The 22,231-nt window shown below is 56.5% G+C and overlaps 1 protein-coding gene across 14 annotated transcripts in view; it reads left to right on the top strand.

Moving 5' to 3' along the window:
- Positions 1–452: 452 nt before the first annotated feature.
- Positions 453–22,231, top strand: part of Obscn (obscurin, cytoskeletal calmodulin and titin-interacting RhoGEF) — a 134,144-nt gene continuing 112,365 nt past the window's right edge. For 12 of the 14 annotated variants that reach the window (XM_077109439.1, XM_077109440.1, XM_077109435.1 and 9 more), the window contains exons 1-12: positions 453–593; positions 3,600–4,602; positions 5,278–5,547; positions 5,761–6,021; positions 6,324–6,632; positions 7,041–7,307; positions 7,624–7,905; positions 8,254–8,529; positions 9,582–9,857; positions 11,039–11,314; positions 18,734–19,009; positions 20,261–20,536. In XM_077109439.1, coding sequence (XP_076965554.1) covers positions 3,621–4,602; positions 5,278–5,547; positions 5,761–6,021; positions 6,324–6,632; positions 7,041–7,307; positions 7,624–7,905; positions 8,254–8,529; positions 9,582–9,857; positions 11,039–11,314; positions 18,734–19,009; positions 20,261–20,536 — 3,751 coding nt within the window. In that variant the 5' untranslated portion in view covers positions 453–593; positions 3,600–3,620. The remainder of the gene's footprint in view (positions 594–3,599; positions 4,603–5,277; positions 5,548–5,760; positions 6,022–6,323; positions 6,633–7,040; positions 7,308–7,623; positions 7,906–8,253; positions 8,530–9,581; positions 9,858–11,038; positions 11,315–18,733; positions 19,010–20,260; positions 20,537–22,231) is intronic. The other 2 variants (XM_077109434.1, XM_077109437.1) reach the window with 2 other exon arrangements.

The raw sequence follows: 22,231 nt of genomic DNA, 5'->3' as shown, positions 1-22,231 counted from the left end.
ATGGTGCTAGGTCTACTTGTGGTGGTCTTGGTCCCCTAGGGGTGGTACTGGGTCTATGGAGTATCCTGGGTCCCCATCAAGGTGGTAATGGGTCTCTCTGGTGCTCAGTGCTAGGTTTCATTCAGGGTTGATCACTTGACTCCTGGAGTTGTCCTGCTGCCCAGCTCCTTCCCCCTGGATCTAGACACTGCTCTGAGGAGGGACTAGGCCAGCTGTGCCAACCCTGAGTCCACATCATTGCTGGAGGACACAGGCATCTTCCTGCCCCTGGCTGTGCCCCTGGCCACCTGCCCTTTGCCTCCCGGGGGCCGAGGTGGAAACTGAATCAGGGACAGTGACACCAGGCCTATTTTGGAGCTGGGCTGGGCTGGCCTCTCCATGGTGGGGGCGGGGTGGGGCGGGCCCAGTCTGCTCCAGCTGACTGCGTTTGCCTGTCCTTTCGTCCCTGTCCAGTCTGAGGGCCAGCTGGAGTGTGGGCTGCTGGGTGGGAACCACGTCGGTCCTGGGCCCTAGGAAGGAGGCAAGACCCGGCAGCCCCTGACGCACCACCTGTACCCTCCGCCTGGCGCCACCCCGAGCTCCCGTAGAGACAGGTGAGGAGAGCTGTGGTGAGGGCAGCCGCCATCCTTGGCTCCTGAGTGGAGGTCGCAGTTCTGTGCAACTGCGACTCCAGGGGTCTAGCTAGGCCAAGTCCCTCCTGAGCAGGGAGCAGAGGATTCCAGTCCCCAGTCCTCTGGTAACTCAGTGCCAGGCCCTCACAGGGGGAGAAGCAGCCTGTCCCGCTGGAGCTGGGAGGTATGGGGTCGGCAGGGTGCACCCACTGCCCCTCTGTGCTGTCTGCCCCCCAGAGCTGCCTGGGGGTCCGGCCAGCCCTGCCCCCAGCTGTACCGAGATAGATGCCTGCTGACAGCTGGGGCTATTTTGGGCCTGTTGGCTCAGTGGAGGGGACAGCCAGAGGGGCACTGACACTTGATTCCGGGAAAGAATTTCCCCTGGAGTGGGGGTGGTCAGTATGCCCAGGGTCTAAGGTGAGGCGCAGGCTCAGGAGCTGCCCTTGGAAATACATTCTGAAAGGACACAGAGGCCACAGGTCACTGGATCTGTTCCATTGGAGGCAGAGGGCCTGCAAGCAGGGTTCCTGGGAATGGGATGAGGTACTCTGCAGGGTCCCTGAGCCACCTCCCACTCTAGGTTCACCTGGAAATACAGGCCCAGCCCTGCAAGGAGCAGAGAATAGCAAAGTTCTGTGCGAGTTCGCTCGGAGGGGTTCCCTGGGGTGGGGTGGGGTGAGGAGCATGGGTGGGCTGGGGCCAGCTACAGGGACTCTTGGGGATAGCCCAGGTGGGAGAGGGATCCAAGAGTCCTCCAGGCTGGAGAAGCCCTCTGCAGGCTGAGGAACCCAGTGTGGTCCATAGACATCGGAGAAGAAAAATTCTGACCTCAGTTTCCCCTGCTGAGAAGCTTCTGCTGTGTTTATGAGGAAGCACATTCCTAAGACCCCAGTTCAAACCAGGCAGGAGGAAGGTGCTTCTGCACGTGTCCCTGGGTGGGTTTCTTGGGGGCCTCAGTTTCCTCCTCTGTTGAATGGGTGCCTGGGAAGGTGAGCAGCTGCCCTTTCCTGGAGCATGTGCATGCAGCAGCCTCTCTCTGGCCTTAGTCCTGCTGACAAATGGGGATGTCTACCTGCAGGGTGGCTGAGGTCCCCTGAAGCTGATATATTTGGATGAACACCTGGGCCCCATGGTCATTACTGGGGTAAATCACCACTCGGAACATACTGGTGGCTGGAATGTAGGTCTTGAGCAGACCGCAGGGCAAGACACTGTCCCCCAGAAGCCTACAAACACTTTGGGGTGTCCACCACTGTTGCTAGGCCAGAGTCAACCTGTGTACGTGCTGAGGGCTGTGGCCAGGTCCCCTTAAACCTGTGCAGTGACTGGCTGCCTGCACAAGCTTGTTCAATCTTCTCTGGGTGGGCAGCTCAGGCTCTGGGTGTGGTGGGGGTTGGGAACCCACAGATTGACCATATAATTTCAGGAAGCACTGTTAAGACCTAGGTGCTTAGGGTCTTTGGATGCTGATGCCAAAGTAGTACTTTCATATAAAGGTGCCTCAGCAGCTTCTACACTGGGGTCCTGGTTTGTGCTGCATGGTGACCCCCACTCCTACCTAAATCCTACCGAGGCCCAGAGAGGTGGGGCCTGGGCCGTGGTGGTGGAGAAACAGAGGTGCTGACTGCACAGTGAGTCAGCAGACAGCAACTGCAGCCCAGCCCTGGTCCAGGCTCAGCCTCCTGGAAGGGGATTAGGGGAGATTAGGTACCTGAATCAGAGCACTGGGAGCTGGAGGGCTGCTGGGAACATGGATCCAACTACTCCATCCTGGGCAGCCCAGCCAAGAGACTGGGGGCTCTGCAGGGTACATGGTGACGACCTCTGGGTAGTGGGGTGCTTGTGTCTGCCCAGGTGGAGAGCATCAGTGCTTCCTCCTGTCATTCTTAGGCAAGACCCTGTGCAGGCAGGCAGTCTCCTCTCTTGTACTGGGTGCTGGCTGGGGCTCAGCCTCAGGTTGACTGAGGCTTCTGACCCCTTCCCAGCCCAGAGCTGGCAGAGCTATGACAGATCTGTGGAGTGACCAGGCCACTCACAGCCCCAGACTAGCTGGAGACCCCAGGCTGTTCCAGGGGACATTGCTGACCTTGCCAGCCCCAGCTGGCCAGGATCCTTCAGCTGTCCTTTCCAGCCATGTCACTGACTGTACACTGTCCCACTCTCGAATCTCCCTGTTCCTACTTGGGCCAGAGACTTGCATGAGAAAGGCAGGCAGCAGATGAGCACTGTGAGCCAGGGTGTGGGGTCTGGAGCAGCTGAGTGGCCTTGGAGTGCTTGTTGGCTAAGAGAAGCCTGGCCGGCTGGGGGGTTCCTTTCCTTTTCTTCTGCTGCTGAAGAATGGGGTCAAGGGGATGTGTGGAACCCCACAGAAAAGGTGAGGGATAAAGGATGTGGGCACACCTGGAGGAGGCTCAGAGCAAAGCTGGTTGTGTAGAGAACTGCCACCTATGGTACACAATGGCATCCACAGTGGTAGCAGACAGAAAACTGGTGCCCACTGGGGGCCTCTAAGGCCCAGCCTGCCTGGCCTCCCCCTCCTACTGCCAGGGAAACATAGCCAAATTGGAGTTTTAGACCCTGGTAGCAGCAGTGTGTGGCAGGGGATGGCAGGGGATGGCAGAGTGGCCCAGGTGCACTGGGTAGGTCTGTGGGGAGAGCTATCGGAAGGCAGGAGGCCAAGTGCAAAGCTGCTGGAGAAGCAGGGCTGCCTGGCTGCTGGAGGAACCTCAACTGGGGAGACTAGAGCTGGAGGGGGAGGAAGAGGAGATGCTTTTACAGTTAAAGAGCTCTGCACTGCTGGGCCATGGTGCCATCTAGCCAGGCTTGGTGGGTGGGGTAATATGCAGGACAAGAAGAGACTCCTGGGGAGGAAGCACCCCACCTTAAACTGGGTTCTGCAGGTGACACTGATGAAGGGAGGGGTGTAGGTGGGGCATGGCGAGGGGCTCATCCCAACACCACTGGGACCTTCTTTCCACTCCTTCACAGGTCCCCAATATTGGCACCACCATGGATCACTCCTTCAGCGGTGCACCGCGCTTCCTGACCCGGCCCAAGGCTTTCGTAGTTTCTGTGGGCAAGGACGCCACACTGAGCTGCCAGATCGTGGGCAACCCCACGCCACACGTAAGCTGGGAGAAGGACCGGCAGCCGGTGGAGGCAGGCGCACGCTTCCGTCTGGCCCAGGACGGCGACATATACCGCCTCACTATCCTGGACCTAGCGCTTGGCGATAGCGGGCAGTATGTGTGCCGCGCGCGCAACGCGATTGGCGAAGCCTTTGCGGCCGTGGGCCTGCAAGTGGACGCTGAGGCTGCGTGTGCTGAGCAGGCACCACACTTTCTGCTACGGCCTACGTCCATCCGCGTGCGCGAGGGCGCTGAGGCCACATTTAGCTGCCGCGTGCGCGGCTCGCCACCACCGGCTGTAAGCTGGTCCAAGGATGGGCGGCGCCTGGGTGCACCCGACGCCCCCCGTGTGCGCGTGGAGGAGCAAGGCGAGGCGAGCAAGCTGCGCATCCGGGCGGCGCGACCGCGGGACGGTGGCACCTACGAGGTGCGGGCAGAGAACCCGCTGGGTGCAGCCAGTGCTGCTGCCTCGCTGGTGGTAGACTCAGACACGGAAGCTGCCAGCCCACCTGGGGCCTCCACGGCAGCGCTCCTGGCTCACCTGCAGCAGCGACGTGAAGCCATGCGCGCAGAGGGCGTCCCCGCCTCACCACCCGGCGCCGGCACCCGCACCTGCACGGTGACAGAGGGCAAACACGCGCGTCTCAGCTGCTACGTGACTGGTGAGCCCAAGCCTGAGACGGTGTGGAAGAAGGATGGGCAGCTGGTGACAGAGGGACGGCGACACGTGGTGTATGAGGACGCGCAAGAGAACTTCGTGTTGAAGATTCTGTTCTGTAAGCAGTCGGACCGCGGCCTCTACACCTGCACGGCGTCCAACCTCGTGGGCCAGACCTACAGCTCCGTGTTGGTGGTAGTGCGAGGTGAGGACCATGGTGCCAGGCGGCGGTCCCAGCGAGAAGCTGCCTGCGCGCAGGCAAGGGTCCTCCCTGGTCCCTGTGCCCACCTCCTTTGGCCCTAGCCGCCGCTGCCATAGGTAGCCCAATGGCGCAAGTCGGTCGTGGAATATAGACCAGAGTTGGAAGTCTGGGTGGTTCTCCCCCAAACCAGGTTTTGTTTCTGGTTTGCACAATGCAGGGGCTAAGATCCTCCATCTTTGCTGATTGTAGGGACTCGCTTCCCACCACAGGAGCGCAACCCGCCAAGTTCCTGCCCCTCTCCCACCGCACTTATTCCTACCCGGCGGAGACCCCTCCAAACCTCACCATTTCCGGAACCTTAATACTTAGCCCTCTGTCTTTCCCTTATCATGTTTTCCTTGCCAAACCCCCACTTCCCCACCTTTATCTGACATTGCCTCTTCCCCCCCATTTCTGGTCCCAATCCCCTGGGGCCTCCTGCCACCGCCACCCTATATCCTACACCCTTTTTACCCCTTCCCACCTCCTCCACCTTCTTCTGTCTCCGAATTCTGGGTCACTCCCCCCCCCCCCCCCCCCCCCCCGCCACTTCCCAACTCCCAGATCCCAACTCCTGCACTCTGGAGCCTCCTGTCCTCCGATATCCTCCCGGCCCCTCTCACCAGCCGGTCTCCACAGAGCCCGCCGTGCCCTTCAAGAGGCGGCTGCAGGACCTGGAGGTGCGGGAGAAGGAGTCTGCCACGTTCCAGTGCGAGGTGCCGCAGCCCACCACAGAGACTGCGTGGTTCAAGGAGGAGACGCGGCTGTGGGCAAGCGCCAAGTACGGCATCGAGGAGGAGGGCACCGAGCGCAGGCTCACTGTGCGCAACGTCTCGGCTGACGACGACGCCGTGTACATCTGTGAGACCACGGAGGGCAGCCGCACCGTGGCGGAGCTCGCTGTCCAAGGCAGGCGGCGGAGGGCGGGGAGGGCAGATTGGCCTCGGAGGGTCAAGGCAGGCGCACACAAAAGGGGCGAGGATGGGGCCAGCACCGGATAGAGCGGAGGGGGGGGCAGGGGCAAATTAGGGGCAGGATGGGGAAATGCGACTGCGAGCCAGTATGCTGGCCGCCGGTAGAGCTAGGGGCAAGGCTGACTAGCCTGGGCTCTTCCCATCCCAGGGAACCTGACTCGGAAACTGCCCCGGAAGACAGCAGTGCGTGAGGGGGACACTGCCATTTTTTGCGTGGAGCTGGCAGTGCCTGAGGGCCCTGTGCGCTGGCTGAGGAACCAGGAGGAGGTGGTGACTGGTGGCCGAGTGGCCATCACAGCAGAAGGCACGTGCCACATGCTGACCATCTTTCAGTGCAGCTTGGAAGACATGGGCGAGGTGGTCTTCATGGCTGGAGACTCCCGCACCTCCACCCAGTTCTGCGTGTCTGGTAAGACCCTGAGTGATACTGCAGTGAAGTCTTCCCTAGGACCCCTGCCTCAGTCCTTGGGCACATGGCCATCGGCAGCCCGTGATCCTTGATCAGGGCTGTGGGGAGGCTGGGGGGAGGTGTGGGTCAGGCTCCTCCTTCCAGGTGAGGCCTCTTTGGTATCAGCCAGAGACTGCAGGTCTGGGGTAGGGTCCTGAGGCCACAGCTTCCCTGATGGCTGGTGGTCCAGTCTTTTGGAGGGCTGAGGTTCTGTGATTCCTTTTCTGGGCCCCCATTAGTGACCTTGGCCCATCTCTTGCTAGCCCCCAGGAGGCCACCTCTCCACCCCCCTGTGGACCCTGTGGTGAAGGACAGAACGGAGAGTTCTGTGACCCTTGGCTGGTATCCACCACCCCCCGGGGACCGCCCTGTGACCATTGATGGCTACCTGGTGGAGAAGCGGCGGCTGGGCACCTACATCTGGAGTCGGTGCCACAAGGATGAGTGGGTGGCCACACCTGAGCTCACCGTCACAGGTGTGACTGAGGAGGGTGACTTCCAGTTCAGGGTGTCAGCTGTCAACAGCTTTGGCCAGAGTCCCTACCTGGAGTTCCCGGGGACCATCCACCTGGGTAAGTGAAGCTGCCTAGAAAGGAGTGACCCCTGGCACCAGGGGCTGCCCCGGCCAGAGCAGAGCACAGCCTCCAGCAAGGCCTTGAAGAGACTCTTTGTGAGGGTGGGGACTTTGGGGCCTTCTTAGTGGGAAGGGAGGGGACCCAAGATAGGACTCAGGTCCCCTGGAGCCTGCCTGTCTCCAGTAGCCCCAGGGGATGCAGCTTCAGTACTGCCCAGCTGCAGAGGTTTGTGGGATCCTGGGGTATTGCCAGGTGGTTCTGGCTCATTCCCTATCTGTTGTGACTTGTGCTTATGGCTCCCTGTCTGTTGTGACTTGAGCCCAAATACCTGTCCTTTGGAGGAAGAGGAAGGGGAAGCAGGGACCTCACCTGCCCTGGTCCCCTCTTAACTTGCCTGCACCACAGCCCCCCAGCTGGCCGTGAGGACGCCCCTGAAGGCAGTGGCAGCAGTGGAGGGTGGAGAAGTCACCTTCTCTGTGGACCTCACTGTGGCCTCTGCTGGTGAATGGTTCCTGGACGGGGTGGCTCTGAAGGCCAGCCGCACGTATGTGATCCGCTGTGATCGTACCCGGCATACACTCACCATCCGAGAGGTGCCCGCCAGCCTGCACGGGGCACAGCTCAAGTTTGTGGCTGATGGCATTGAAAGCAGCATTCGGATGGAGGTCCGAGGTAGGCCTGGGTCCAGGAGCCTGTTTCCTTAAGGCGGTGTCAGCATGGGGTCCTAGGAGAGCTGCCCCTGTGGAGTTAGCCCGCAGCAGCAAGAGGAAGCAGGGCCGGGGGTGGGGCGCTGAGGCAGGCAGGCCAGGCAGGGTGTGTGTGGACAGCAGGTTCAGCTGGACCCTGCCCCTCCGCCTGCCTCCTTCCTCCACCCTCCTCTTCATCCACCCACCCCATCCTCTCCTCATTCTGACCTTGTTTTTCCTTTCCCTCCCTTACCGCCTTCCATTGCCCTGGTCCCTTCTGTCCACCCATCCCTGGCCCCCAGCAGCTCCTGGGCTGACTGCCCACAAGCCACCAGCGGTGGCCGCTCGCGAGGTGCTGGCCCGGCTGCACGAGGAGGCTCAGCTGCTGGCCGAGCTGTCGGACCAGGCTGCAGCTGTGACGTGGCTGAAAGACGGCCGTGTGTTACCTCCTGGGCCCAAGTACGAGGAACAGGCTTCAGCTGGGCGGCGGGCACTGCTGGTGCGCGACGTGGGGCAGGACGACGCTGGCCTCTACGAGTGTGTCAGCCGCGGGAGCCGTGTTGCCTACCAACTGTCTGTGCAAGGTGAGGGTCTTGGGAAGGCAAGCCAGGGCCAACGTCCTTCCTGGCCCTACTGTGGTGCGGGACATGCATCCCCTTCCCCAGGCTGCAAGGGGTTCTGGGCAGCAGGGCAGCATGGGGAGGGTGGGAGGGCAGGCCCAACCCTGTAGGAGGGATAACTGTGGGTGGCCACTTGGGTGAGCAGTGAGTACCATGGTTGGGACTCAGCAAGTTGGCCAGGGTGCCTCTTATCTGGGTTAGAATCAGTGTCCTGTGTGGTCTGTGAGCCTGGACCCTCCAGCCTGCAGTCTCTGTGCCAGGTGCGTGGTCAGGAGCCCTGTGGTCCCTGACCACCTCTGCCATACCCTGCAGGCCTCACGCCCTTCCTACGCAAAGACACAGTGGGCGGCTGTGTGGATGCTGAGGTGGGGGGCCCGGCGAGGTTTGAGTGTGAGACCGCGGATGCCCACGTCCCTGTGTCCTGGTTTAAAGATGGCAAGGAGCTGGGTGGTTCCTGCCAGCGCTTCTCTCAGGAGGATGTGGGGACCTGGCATCGGCTGGTAGTGGCCTCAGTCAGCAGGCAGGATGAGGGCACCTACTCCTGCCGTGTGGGTGAGGACTCTGTGGACTTCCACCTACGGGTCTCTGGTAAGTGCCTTATGTATACCTGTGCCCAGTGGTTGGGGGCAGCTTCTTCCCTGTTTGGGAAAATAAAATAAAATGCCAAACTAATGCTTAGAAGGTTGAAGGATCCAAACATGGAAAAGAAAGTACCAGGAAGGAAATTTAGGAACAAAGGTTGAACTCTATCCCAGCTTTGGGAGAGTTTTCCTCTGCCTGAACCTCCATTGCCCATTGTGCCTGCCCTGCAGGGGGCCACTCTGTAGTCCTGAAAGCCTCTTGCTTACTCTGTGCTTGTGGGCTGGGCTCTGGCTGGGAAGCTTACAGGATTTTGAAGCCCTCCTTTTATTTAAACCAAGGGCTGAGGGGACCCACAGATATGTGAAGTGTCCTCTGAGGTTGAGATTTAAGTCTGGTGGGTCTGGCCAAGGCCCTGACCTTCCTAGAAGGTCCCAGGCCTCAGAGATATAGGCTGGGAAGTTCAAGGACAAATGCACAAGGGATTCTTAGGCCTCTGTGAGGCTGTTGGGGCAGCCCACCCCAGGAGGGCTTGCTCCAGTGTGGCCATGATGGGCTCTGGTTCCCAGCCTGGGCTACTCCAGGCTGGGTGCAGCTTGTGGACCCAGGGACAAGGAGGCCCTGCAATGCCATTCGCACACCAGCTCTAGAGGCAAGCAATGGACACTTCACACTAGAAGTCACAACCAGCTGTCACTGCCAGGGGCTGGTTGGCTATATGCAGAGCTGAAGGCAGGTGCTGTCAGGTTTCCCTGCTGGAGCAAACTCAATCTGTGGGAAGTGTGCTATGGAGGTGGGCAGGAGTTTGGGGACAAGGGAGATGTTCTCTTGGCTTATAAGGGACATCTTGGCAATTTTTGCAAGGTCTGTCCTGTGACTCTTCTGTGCACACCAGGGTCTCACGGGGAGGGATGGGAAATCCCCTCCCACTTTGCTTAGGGAAATGTATCCTGAGGGATCCACATGACAGGCCCTGTTGGCCCGGGGTCCAGAGCCTGTTAATTGGAAACCAGAGGTTTGGGTGGGGCTTACAACCAACATCACTCCATGTGTGTCCTCAGAACCCAAGGCTGTGTTTGCCAAGGGGCAGCTGGCACACAGCGAGGTGAAGGCTGAGGTGGGGGCGAGTGCCACTCTGAGCTGCGAGGTGGCCCAGGCCCAGACAGAGGTGACGTGGTACAAGGATGGGAAGAAGCTGAGCCAGAGCTCCCAGGTGCGCGTGGAGGCTTCTGGCTGCAGGCGGCAGCTGGTGGTGCAGCAGGCGGGCAAGGCGGACGCTGGGGAGTACAGCTGTGAGGCCGGGGGCCAGAGGGTCTCCTTCCGCCTGGACGTCACAGGTGGGTGCTGCTGGGGTTGGGTGAATGGAGGGAGGGTGGTAACTCTAGGGCACCTGTGGCAGCCTAGGCTCTGTGAGGCCTATGTCCTTCCTGACTTGGGCCTCAGCATCTGTGGCCCAGCTCTGGGTGGAGTTGGGCACTAGGGATTGTTTGTGGCTGGGGAGCATGTCCTGCAGGGGCAGGGGCTCCCTCTACCTGCCTGTGCCTACTTACTGGGGCCAGAGCTCCAGAAGCCCTTGCTTGGGCCCTTTGGAATCCTGAATGTCCATCTGTCTTTCCCCCATCTCCTCCTTCTCCCCACTGTGACCTGTCCCTGAGCCTGGGAAGGGGCCACAAGGGGCTCAGAGCCTCTCCCTTAATAGCCCATCTGGTGCTGGCTCTCTCCCAATGAACTTCCTGGTGCTGGATTTTTCCTGATTGGCTCAGGATGACAGTTCTCTGATGATTGGTCCACACTAGCACTTGGCTGTCTGCTGATTGGTCCACAGTAGCACTTGGCTGTCTGCTGATTGGTTGGCACTGAGGTTTCTGCTAATTTGCCCCATCTGGTACTGAGCTGTCTGCTGACTGGCCCACACTGTTACTGAGCTCTGGGCTGATTGGCTGGCACTTGGCTCTCTGCTGATTGGCTTGCACAGGCTAGAGGTCTCTGCTGACTGGCCAGCACTGGCAGTTTGGTCTCCTGCATTCCTTTGGTAGCTGTGGCCAACAAAGATGTGGGTTTCTGGTTTGGTGCTCAGGTGGACTTCCTTGCTGTGTTCACCTCCACCCGCTTTTGTGCTCCCTGCATGGTGGGAGACCTGGGAAGCCACTGATGGGCTGGGGTCCCAGGAAGGAGAAGGGTCATGTTCTATTCCCAATGGCTGGGAGGGTGGTGGCATCAGGAGGTAGGCCTGGCTGTGGTGGCCTTGTGGGCTGTGACAATGCAGTTACCTGCAGGATCAGGGTGGATCAGGAAGTGCTTAGGGCTCTGATGAGGACAGGCTGCCCAGCCGTCCACCCACCAGCCTTGGAATTTGCAGCTTGTGTCATGCGTAGGATAGAACTTAGGCATGACCATGCAATGTTCTGCTCATGATGGACACTCTGCTCGGCCATCCCTGGGGTGGGCTCAGGCTGTGAGACAGGGCTGGGTCTGTTCTGGAGTCCCTGACCTGTGTGTCCTTTCCCTCTGTTCGCAGAGCCCAAGGCTGTGTTTGCCAAGGGGCAGCTGGCACACAGTGAGGTGAAGGCCCAGGCGGGGACGAGTGCCACTCTGAGCTGCGAGGTAGCCCAGGCCCAGACAGAGGTGACATGGTACAAGGATGGGAAGAAGCTGAGCCAGAGCTCCCAGTTGCACGTGAAGGCCTCTGGCTGCAGGAGGCAGCTGGTGGTGCAGCAGGCAGGCAAGGCGGACGCTGGGGAGTACAGCTGCGAGGCCGGGGGCCAGAAGGTCTCCTTCCACCTGGACGTCACAGGTGAGTTGATGAAAGGACTTTGGTCACAACATGGGATGGGCGTGGAGGGATGTCCTCATCATGGGCCATCCAGGGCCTGTGTGAACTCGTGCTCTCCTGCCGAGTAACTGGTCACCCTGAACCTCAGAGGCCCAGAACACCAGTTGGAGCGAAGCCATGGTGGTCACCTGGGCCTGTGGTGGCAGGTCCCCCTGGCCTAACACAGGTGCTCCCCGTTGGGCTGTGGTGGAATGGCTCGCTGCACAGGGACTTCTTTACCCCTGTGGTGTGGCTGGCCATTTCTGTGTCTGCAGCCCTGTCTCCCTCTGGTCACTGCTGCCCAGCAGCTCTCATCCTGGGTGGGGTTCTCTGTGGAGAGCCCTGGTTTCTTTCTGCCTTGGCTGGACTGACTCCAGGCTCAGGAAGAGCCACAAAGCTCATAAACGTCAACCTTCTGCAGGTCAGAATGTTACTTTGTACGGTTCTGTTGGTCAGAGAAGCTTAATGCCAGCCTAATCCCAAGGACACAGAGTAGACTGTTGGGATGGGAGAAGCATATCCCATTGTAGAGGCTGTGGACTCAGGGAGGCTGGACCCATTGGAGACGTTTTGACAGTCTATTCCAAGGACTTACATTAATTAATTTTTTACCACTTTACTTAACTTTTTACCACTGTGAATTTTTTTTTTTTTTCGGGGCAGCGGGAGGGTGGATACTTGCTGTCTTATGGTCGCAACATGGCTTTTACAGCTCCAGCCATCACATTTAACATTAAAAACAGAAAGAATACGGAATGAGTATGTATGAAGTTTTGTGTGTGTGTGTTTGTGTATGTGTGTGTGTGTGCGCGTGCATGATCACGTGCACACCAGTGCTGTGTAATAAATTGTCACAAACATAGTGGATTAAAATGGCACGAATTCAGTGGCGCACAATTCTGTCAGTTCTGGGCATGTTGTGGCTGGGTCCTGTGCTTTGTGTCTCTGGCTGGTTCATTCTGCTGGTTCCTCTTCCAAGTTGTGGGAGGAACTTGGTTTCTTCGGTGGTGGTCTGGTCCATGGCCCTGTTTTCTTGCCATAGGTCAGCCCGGCTGCTGTCGGAGCTGAGATCCTGTCCCTTCCTTCCCGTCTGGCCAGGAAGAGCTCGTGGTGGTGTGAGATGTGTGTTTGGTCTCTGCTGGTTCCTGGTGTCCGCTCCTGAGGCCCTGGAGTCTCTGAGGGGCTGTGTCTTGCTCGCTGCTGAGCCCACTGCTGACTGGCAGCCCAGGGCTGGTCCCTGAAAGACCAAGGCAGGGTCAGCCTCCAGGGAAGAGAGAGGGGCTGCGGGCTGAGTGGACCCAAGGTCGCCAAGGCTTCTTGCTGTCTGCCTGTCTGTCTGCCGGACAACCTCCCCACTGGGTGAGAAGTGGTGTTCCTTGTGCTTCGGTGTGCATTTCCTTACTGACGAATGACACTGAGCATCTTTATTCTATTTTAGGGTCCTTTTTAGTCACACACGACAGTGAGTCCATTTTGACATGAATATGAAAGGGTGGTATCCCTCTTGTTCTTCAGTCCCAGTGCCTCTCTTTCCCTTCCCACTTCTGCTCTTGATATTTCTGCCGTTTCTAAGTCAGTTTCTTGTGGGTGACAGGAAGATGAGACTCTCGTGGTATGTCCACACATGCACACAGGAAGGTTCGTCAGGTTCGGCCACTGTCTTTCCTTGCCCCAGTTCTCCTCCCTCCCCTTCGCCCCTTGTCTACTCCACTGGGCTTCTATTCTGTTGTTTCTTAATCTCCCTTTCTTCACTTATTGTGGGTTAGCTTCCACATATCAGAGAAAAGGTCTGACTTTTGGTTTTGGGGACTGGCTTCTTTCACTTAGCATAACTTGTCTAGATCCATCCATTTACTGGCGAATATCAAGTTTTTCTTTTTTTAAAATATTTTTTAGTTGTAGATGGACACAATGCCTTTATTTATTTATCTTTATGTGATGCTGAGGATCCAACCCAGGGCCTCACACATGCTTGGTGATCGCTCTATCACTGAGCCACAACCTCAGCCCAAGTTGTTCTTCTTTATGGCTGGGTAATACTCCATTATGTATATATGCCACATTTTCTTTCATTTGCTAATTGGCTATTTTCTTTGGAGAAAAAATCTTCTTGAATGCTCTCTTTGCCTGTTTTTTTGTTTGTGAATTTGTTTTGAAGTGGTGCTGGGAATGGAACCCAGGGCTCTGTGCTCACTAGGCAACCTCTACCACTGAGATGCACCCTGGTCTCTCTGCCTGCTTTTAAGCCAGGCTGTTGCCTTTACTGTTGCTTTGTGGGGTTTTAAATGGTCTACAAGGGGCCTCCCCAGGCGTGTGACTCAGCTGGTTCCCACCTGCTTCCAGACTGCTGGGTAATGCAGAAGAGCCTCTAGGCTGGGTGGAGCTGTTCCTGGTCCTGTGTGTGAAGGGTGGAAACCCGCCCCCTAGGCCCGCTGCCCGCCTGCGCTCTGGCTCCTGCTGCCTGCTCAGATGGGCCATGTGGAACCTCTTGCAGTGTTTTTATAATTTCATCTTTTGTACTTTTCAAATCTATTAGTTCCTTTAAAAAGCACTTTCTTTGTGTGGATGCCCTCTGGGTGAGTCCCTCTGGAGTGCTCTCGAGGGCAGCTGCTGAGGCAGGTGGGGGCCGCCTAGGCTGGGCCCCTTCAGGTCCTCCTGTGGACAGGAGCAGGACTGAGGAGGAGGGGCTCCCGGAGGTGGACTGAGGTGGGCTTCACAGCTGCCGAGGCGGGTGGGGGCCGCCCAGGGGCGATCTCGCATGGCTGCTTTCCCTGCTTCTTGGCGCATCTTGTGGGTCTGAAATGCTACGGGGTGCCGGGGAGACTCTCCAGGTCCGTGGCCCAGAGAGTGTCGGCTGCACTTTGCTGTGAAGCCGTGTGCCCTCCCATGTGGCTGGGCCGTGACCCAAGGCCCAGGTGCTTGGTCTTTAGGGGCCCTTGGTGCAGTCCACCCTCCCCAGGCGTGAGTGGCAGGCGTGTGGTGGTACCTTTCAGCCGGGCCCCCTCCGGCTCTTCTGCTCCCTGTTCCCCACTGCCTCAGCCACCTAGAGTCCAGTGAACCCCCCTGGGGGCAAGGCTATTTCCCTGGGGGACCTTGACCACGAGAGCCCTGCAAGTGGAGTTTCCAGGGCTCTGCATTCAGGCAGCAGCACAGCCACGGGTTTCCGCAGTACCCCCACAGGCCCTGCCTGGCCCAACTGTCGCCTCCAAGCCCCTCAGAGCCCCGGCAGGGGATGGCTGTCCCCGGCCTCAGCTGTCTGCCTGGAGTCACACTCCCCAGACTTCTTCAGTCCTTTGGGTAATTTTCAGAGTTCTGAAAAGGTCAATTCCAGTTGTTTTCCTCTAGTACTTTCATTGCTTTGGAGGAGGAGAGAGTTTTCAGAAGTCACTGTTTGCTGATACTGCGGAGGAGTGTTTGAATGTCCAGCCGGCCTTACGTTCCTTAGATTGTGCAATCCTGTGGCCACGCACACATTTACACACATGCATACACACACTTCAACACACATACAGCCACATGTACACTTGCATGTGCTCCCTGACACATAGACCGGCACACCCATACATGCCTGCACACATACTCATATAACACACGCGTGCCTTATCCTCACACTAGGCACATAACACAGACACATGTCACACCCACACACTAGTACACAGCACATGTGAATATATGCACACATAGTATGTGCGCTTTTACATAGCACATTTAAACACATATACTTACTCGAACACACACGCACAGATCTACACCCTCATCCACACACTGCACAGTAACACACTCATTGATGAGGTCATGCAGGCACTTAGACACATGTGCATCCACACATTTAAAGACACACTTGTGAATAGTCATGCACGCGTGTGCGCACGCACACACACACACACACACACACACATACACACAGTGGTTGGGAGTTCCAGAGGGTCTGGGTTCCCCTTGAGGTCCACTGTGACTCTCCATAAGGTGAACCTTGAATGTGAGGGAGGACGTGGGGAAGCCCTGCACTAGAACTGTGTCTGGTTTTGGCTGTCAAACAGCAGGACGTGGCCGGTTCCAGCCTGAGACAGGCTGGTCCAGGAGGGCATCTCGCGTGTTGGGTCTGGATGTGTTTGTTGGAGGTGGTTGCGAAGTCACAGGAAGAGGAGACACTAGACAGGTGCTGTGCCCTGAGGGAAGGTGGGCAGGTGCTCAGCTGGGTCTCCACCTGGGCTCCAGTGGCCAGGAAGGCAACTGTAGGGAGTGGGCCTGGGTCCAGTATGTGCAGGGGTCGCCCTCCTGCTGGCCAGAGAGGCCAGTGCTCTGAGCCAGCTGTGCCTGTGGGCATTGTGCCCTGACTTTGAGGACAGCTTTGCTATCCTTAGGAGGGGTTTGTCCCCAGGCTCCTGAGTGTGGGAGTGGTGGGTGTGGCTGGGCACTAGGGTGTCCCTCAGGAGGGTTAGCACTGCCTCCCAGGGTGATTTTGTTTCCAGATGGGTTGTTCCTGAAGGGCGAGCCTGACCCCAGAACCTCTTTGCCTTCCTAACTTCCACACTTCCTCCATAATGTGACATAGCAAGGTGCCCTCATCAGGAGTAGCCCAGTCTTGGAACTTCAACCTCCAAAGCTGTGATAATAAGCTAAATAGAGCTCCTTTCTCCACACAGTGAAGCCTCGGGCATTTTGTTACAGAACAGAAAACACACCAACTCAGGTTTGGAACTGGAAGTACATTTGAAAAGCATGTGACCCTTCTTCCAGGGAAACCCTGGAGCAACTGGAGAGGCCAAGAAAGGGAATGGCCTTGTGATTCCTGGGGGTAGGCAAGGAGGGTGACAACTTAAGACTATTAACAGGGAGAAAGGCAGGAGGCTCTGCAGTGCTGCAACTTGGAGAGACCAGGTCTGAGGAGAGGCAGCTATCAAGAGATGGAGAGGAACCCAGGCTGCAGAGAGCTTCAGGGGTGGGGCAGAGTGGACTGGGCTCCAGCAGACGCAGAGATCAGGGGGAGAAGCTCCCCGAGGTGGACTGCAGGCTGGGAGGGGTGCAGGGCAGGGGGCACCTGGGAGGGCTGTGGACAGGGGCGGGTCTGAGGAGGAGGGGCTCCCCAAGGTAGACTGCAGACAGGGTGGGGTGCAGGGCAGGGTGCACCTTGGAGGGCTGTGGACAGGGGCAGATCTGAGGAGGAGGGGCTCCCTGAGTTGGACAGAAGGCTGGGAGAGGTGTAGGGCAGGGAGCACCTGGGTGGGCTGTGGACAGGGGCAGGTCGAGGTGTAGACATTCTCCCCAGTGGAGTCCAGGCTGCTCAAGGACACAGTGCAGTTTCCACCTGGCAGTGGTCAGGCCGAGAGCTGATCTCTCTGGCTGTTGCAGTATGTGGAGTGATGTGGTTCCCAGTCCCCACTGGGGATGGCCCAAACCATCCTGTCATGTCCTCATTAGGTTCCAAGTGAAAAACAAAGTGCAGCGTGGTTAGCGACCAATGCTGAGAGGGCTGCAAGCAGAGAGCAGGGCTGAGGGTCCCCTGGTGTCCACTGTGAGCTCATGGTGCACAGCTCCAATGAAGTGCGGGAACCGGGGCCCAGCCCCATCTGCCTGCTGAGCCTCGAAGTTCCCCCATCCCTGCAAGTCCAAGGCCCTGCTGTGGCTCAAGGCTGCACGGAAGCCTTCGGCTGGCCGGGTCACAGAGCAACGGAGGCCTCCTATGTTTCTTGGTCATGTCAGAGAACTGGGCCTGTCCAGGAGCCAGCCTAGGCTTCCTGGGACCCACAGAGGCAGCTGCTGCCTAGCTGGGACCTCGTGGGCGCTGGGTGGTGGGCGATGGTGGGTGGTGGGAGATGTGGGATGTCAATGTGGGAAGAGGGTGATGTGAGCCGCTCCTGGGGAGCTAGGGGGTCTCACTCATGGAAGAAGATGAAAGGCAGGATTCAGAGAGCATTGTGGGGCCAAGGAGTTCTGCCAAGGGTGAGAGGAGGGCAGCAATGCCACAGGAAATGGGCAGGCCACGGAGGCCCAAGGGAGAGCCACCTGGATGTGGGTATGTGGGCTGTGGCAGAGATCAGTGGCTGCAGTGGGACAGGTGTCTTGACCACTCTCCTGTGGGCCTGTTTCTGAGCATGAGGGACAGAGTAGGGGGAAGAGCCAGTGGGTGGAGGCTGACCGTTGCCCCAAAAGCCCTGTCCATAGCTGTGTCCTGAGTCTACGAGGATGGTGGGGTCTCCAGCCCTCTTGCTGTGGTCCTGTCTGTCCTGGCCACCAGGTCCTCAGGGGTGGTGGGTGAGGGATAGGAAAACAGGGCGTTCCTGCACCTTTTCTGAAGACAGGCTTGGGTATTGTTTCTGTTCAGTCTTTGACACCAAAACGGTCCCTGAGGCCAGGGTGCATTTTCGTGAAGGAAGTTGTTGGCTTGTGGCTCTGGAGGTTCCAGAGGTGGTACCATGTGAGAGAAGCCTATAAGCAGGAGGGGTCACGTCCCCAGACAGGAGCCAGAGAGGTGTGGTGGGGCTCACCTCTCTGTGACACCCTCCTCCAGAGCCAAGAATCCCCCCAGGTTCCCCCAGGTCTTCTTGGGCTCCGTCCAAACCTGGGGTTCCCACCAGGCCAGCTCTTGGTGGGCCCTCCACCTGCCAACCCAAAGGGCACGTGTGACCTTGGGGATACCCTCAAATCTCAGCAGACATGACAACAGAACCATACATAAGGTGGATGTGGTTGCATTTCTTAAAACAAAAGACTTTAAAATCCAGTCCAGGGCATTGAAAGTTTCTGTACACTTGTGTTGAGATCTCAGAGTGGCGTCCCTAAGGCAGAAGTCTCTATTAGATGACAAAGTGTGAGGTGGCAGAGGTACAATCGGCCAGTCTGTGTGTCTGGTCCCACCAGTATGATGGACTTCTGTAGTGTGGAAACCCTCTTTTCATGAACAACAAGAGATGCTGGTGGAACTGTCACACAGGAGGGGATGTCAGCACCTGACCTTGAAAGGATGGGGGTTTCCAGGTGGCGGACATGAGGAGGGGACAGTTATGTTCATTCTCTGTGGGCCTGTCGATCCGGGAAGCTGGGTCTTCCTTACACATGTGTTCGTCAGCTTCTCCTCATTGAGAGGGAATTCCCAGCAGCAACGAGAAGCACAGACATGATGACATTGTGTTCCAAGTTGTAAGGGTCACCGGTCAGCCGTGAGCCCCAAACCCAGCTCAACTGCATTAAAAAATGAGGTAAACGAAGAATTTTCAGAAAGCATGTTCAGAGAGCTTACTGTCCAGAAGATGGCCAAAGAGTCACCAATGTGTGCATTGTATAAGGAAGAAGATCCAACTTAGGCTAATGAATGGATCCTACAGGCACCAGAATTTGAGGACAAGAAGGTAAGCCCTCATTTATTTATACCAATTGAATTCTCCTACTCTCTGTCCCCAGAGCCCAAAGCTGCGTTTGCCAAGGGGCAGCCGGCACAAAGCCAGGTGAAGGTCGAGGCGGGGGCGAGTGCCACTCTGAGCTGCGAGGTGGTCCAGGCCCAGACAGAGGTGACATGGTTCAAGGATGGGAAGAAGCTGAGCCAGAGCTCCCAGGTGCGCATGGAGACCTCTGGCTGCAGGCGGCAGCTGGTGGTGCAGCAGGCGGGCAAGGCGGACGCTGGGGAGTACAGCTGCGAGGCCGGGGGCCAGAAGGTCTCCTTCCGCCTAGACGTCACAGGTGGGTATTGCTGGGGCTGGGTGAACAGAGGGAGGGTGGTAACTCTAGGGCACCTGTGGCAGCCTCCGCTCTGTGAGGCTATGTCCTTCCTGACCTTGGACCTAAGCATCTGTGGCCAAGCTCTGGGTGGAGTTGGGCACTGGGGGTTGTTTGTGGCTGGGGAGCGTGTCCTGCAGGGGCAGGGGCTCCCTCTACCTGCCTGTTCCTACTTGCTGGGCCCAGAGCTCCAGAAGCCCTTGCTTGGGCCCTTTGGAATCCTGAATGTCCATCGGTCCTTCCCCCATCTCCTCCCTCTCCCCACTGTGACCTGTCCCTGAGCCTGAGAAGGGGCCACAAGGGGCTCAGAGCTTCTCTCCTGATAACCCACCTGGTGCTGGGCTCTTTCCCAATGACTTGTCTGTTGCTGTTTTTTTTTTTTTTTTCTGATTGGCTCAGGATGATGGTTCTCTGATGATTGGTCCACACTGGCACCTGGCTGTCTGCAGATTGGTTCACACTGGCACTTGGCTGTCTGCTGATTGGTCCACAGTGGCACTTGGCTGCCTGCTGATTCGCTGGCACTAAGCTCTGTGCTAATTTGCCCCATCTGGTACTGAGCTGTCTGCTGACTGGCCCACACTGTTACTGAGCTCTGGGCTGATTGGCTGGCACTTGGCTCTCTGCTGATTGGCTTGCACAGGCTCTGAGGTCTCTGCTGATTGGCCAGCACTGGCAGTCTGGTGTCCTGCATTCCTTTGGTAGCTGTGGCCAACAAAGATGTGGGTTTCTGGTTTGGTGCCGGCAAGGCAGACGCCGGGGAGTACAGCTGCGAGGCCGAGGGCTTATGTGTCCGCCTCCCACTGCTTTTGTGCTTCCTGCATAGTGGGAGAGCTGGGAAGCCACTGATGGGCTGGGGTCCCAGGGAGGAGAAGGGTCATGGTCTATTCCCAATGGCTGGGAGGGTGTTGGCATCAGGAGGTAGGCCTGGCTGTGGTGGCCTTGTGGGCTGTGACAGTGCAGTTACCTGCAGGATCAGGATGGATCAGGAAGTGCTTAGGGCTCTGATGAGGACAGACTGCCCAGCTGTCCACCCACCAGCCTTGGAGTTTGCAGCTTGGGTCATGCATAGGATAGAACTTAGGCATGGCCATGCAATGTTCTGCTCATGATGGACACTCTGCTCGGCCATCCCTGGGGTGGGATCAGGCTATGAGACAGGGCTGGGTCTGTTCTGGAGTCCCTGATCTATGTGTCCTTTCCCTCTGTCCCCAGAGCCCAAGGCTGTGTTTGCCAAGGGGCAACTGGCACACAGTGAGGTGAAGGCCCAGGCAGGGGCCAGCGCCACCCTGAGCTGCGAGGTGGCCCAGGCCCAGACAGAGGTGACGTGGTACAAGGAAGGGAAGAAGCTGAGCCAGAGCTCCCAAGTGCGCGTGGAGGCCTCTGGCTGCAGGAGGCAGCTGGTGGTGCAGCAGGCGGGCAAGGCGGACGCTGGGGAGTACAGCTGCGAGGCCGGGGGCCAGAGGGTCTCCTTCCGCCTGGACGTCACAGGTGGGTTTCTTGAGGCTTTTCCTTGTGTTGCTTGGGATAAGTGTCAGGAAGTTAGGGTGTGTGCTACTGCTGCCCCTGTTCTCACAAGGCTTCCCTACCACTATGGCCTGCCACTGGAAGTTCACCCTGAAGACCTGGAATTTGTTGACTGTTTTTTTGTCTTTTTATTGCTTACACTTTACAACAACTCTATGTGGAAGGATTATGATTATACCTATTTTAAGATAAGGCTCAGGTAAGGTCTATAACTGGCTAAGATTTGTCTAGTAAGGATTTGCACCATCAGGGGTGTGTGTGTGCTTGACGAACTCCGGCTTCCCTATTTATGTAGCAGGCCTGCTGTGATATAGAGTCCCCGCCTTTTGCTTGTATGAAAACAAGATCTCTTTCAATGCTGAGGGATCTTTTCTCTGGGTATCAAATTATAGTTCAGCAGTTACTTTTTTGTTTTTTGAAAGAGACACTTATCATATATTTTTTTATTTTGAAGACTTTTAAATTTTTTTATTTTGTTCTAATTAGGTATACATGACAGTAGAATGCATTTTGACACATCATACATAAATGGAGTAAAACTTCTCATTCTTTTGGTTGTATGTAATCATGTATGAACAAAAGGTATTTATGTCTGATTGTTTCTACTGTCATTTCTACCTGCATACCGCCTGCTTTCCCTTCATTCCCTTCTGTCTAGTCCAAATTACCTCACCCTTCCCAACCTTATTGTGAACTAGCATCTGCATATCAGGGAAGAAATTTGGCCTGTGGTTCTTCGTGATTGGTAATTTTGCTTAGCATATTTGTCTCTAGATTCATTCATTTACTGACAAATGACATCATTTCATTCTTCTTTAAGGCTGAGTAATATTCCATTTTGTATATATACCATAGTTTTTTTATCCATTTATATGTTGAAGGGCACCTAGGTTGATTCCATAGTTTAGATACTGTGAATTGAGCTTAGTAGTTACTTTTTTTCCTATTTAAAGAGGCCATTCCATTGTTTTGAGGTGGTGGGTCTGTTATGAGGTGGCTCCACTCTCATGAATGGATTAACACTATCTCCTGGAGGAGGGCAAGTCATGGCTTCCATATTGTACTTTGAAATATTTTCACACCAGGTTTATTATGGTTCCTTTGAGAGTCAGGTATTTTTTTCCTTCTATTACTTTTGACTTTTTCATTTCAATTTTGATTTTCTGCAACATGACCTTGATGAAACTTATATGGTTTCCTTTGTATTTATCCCAGCTGGGGTTGCTGAGCATCTTGAATCTGTGGGCTTATATCTTTAATCAGCTGTGGGTGTTCTTGGCCTTTGCTGTCCTGTTCTGTGTGTGTCCCCTTTCAGGACTCCTGTTTGGCTCTGTTAGACATTTGCATGTTTTTTACATGTATATCCTCTCTTTGCCTCATAATCCTTTCTTCTTTCTTTGCTTTAGCCTGGATATTTTCTTTTGACCTGTTTTTCAATTTACTAATATCATGTCCTCCTATATCTAATTGTTTGTCAGTCCCACCAAAATTGAGTTTACTTTGAGTTATTGCATTTTATGCTTCATAATTTCCACTTCATCAATTTTTTATGGATTCTAAGGTTTGAGATTTTGTAGTGAAAGTCACCCTATAATTCCTGGGTCTTGTACATGTTCAGCCAACATTCTATTAATGAACTCTATCTCCAGTAAGTTGCCA

The sequence above is a fragment of the Callospermophilus lateralis genome, chromosome 5 (genome assembly GCF_048772815.1).
Source record: "Callospermophilus lateralis isolate mCalLat2 chromosome 5, mCalLat2.hap1, whole genome shotgun sequence".
Taxonomy (NCBI): Eukaryota; Metazoa; Chordata; class Mammalia; order Rodentia; family Sciuridae; genus Callospermophilus; species Callospermophilus lateralis.
Note: the sequence above shows the minus strand (reverse complement) of the source record. Positions and strands in the feature narration are given on the sequence as shown.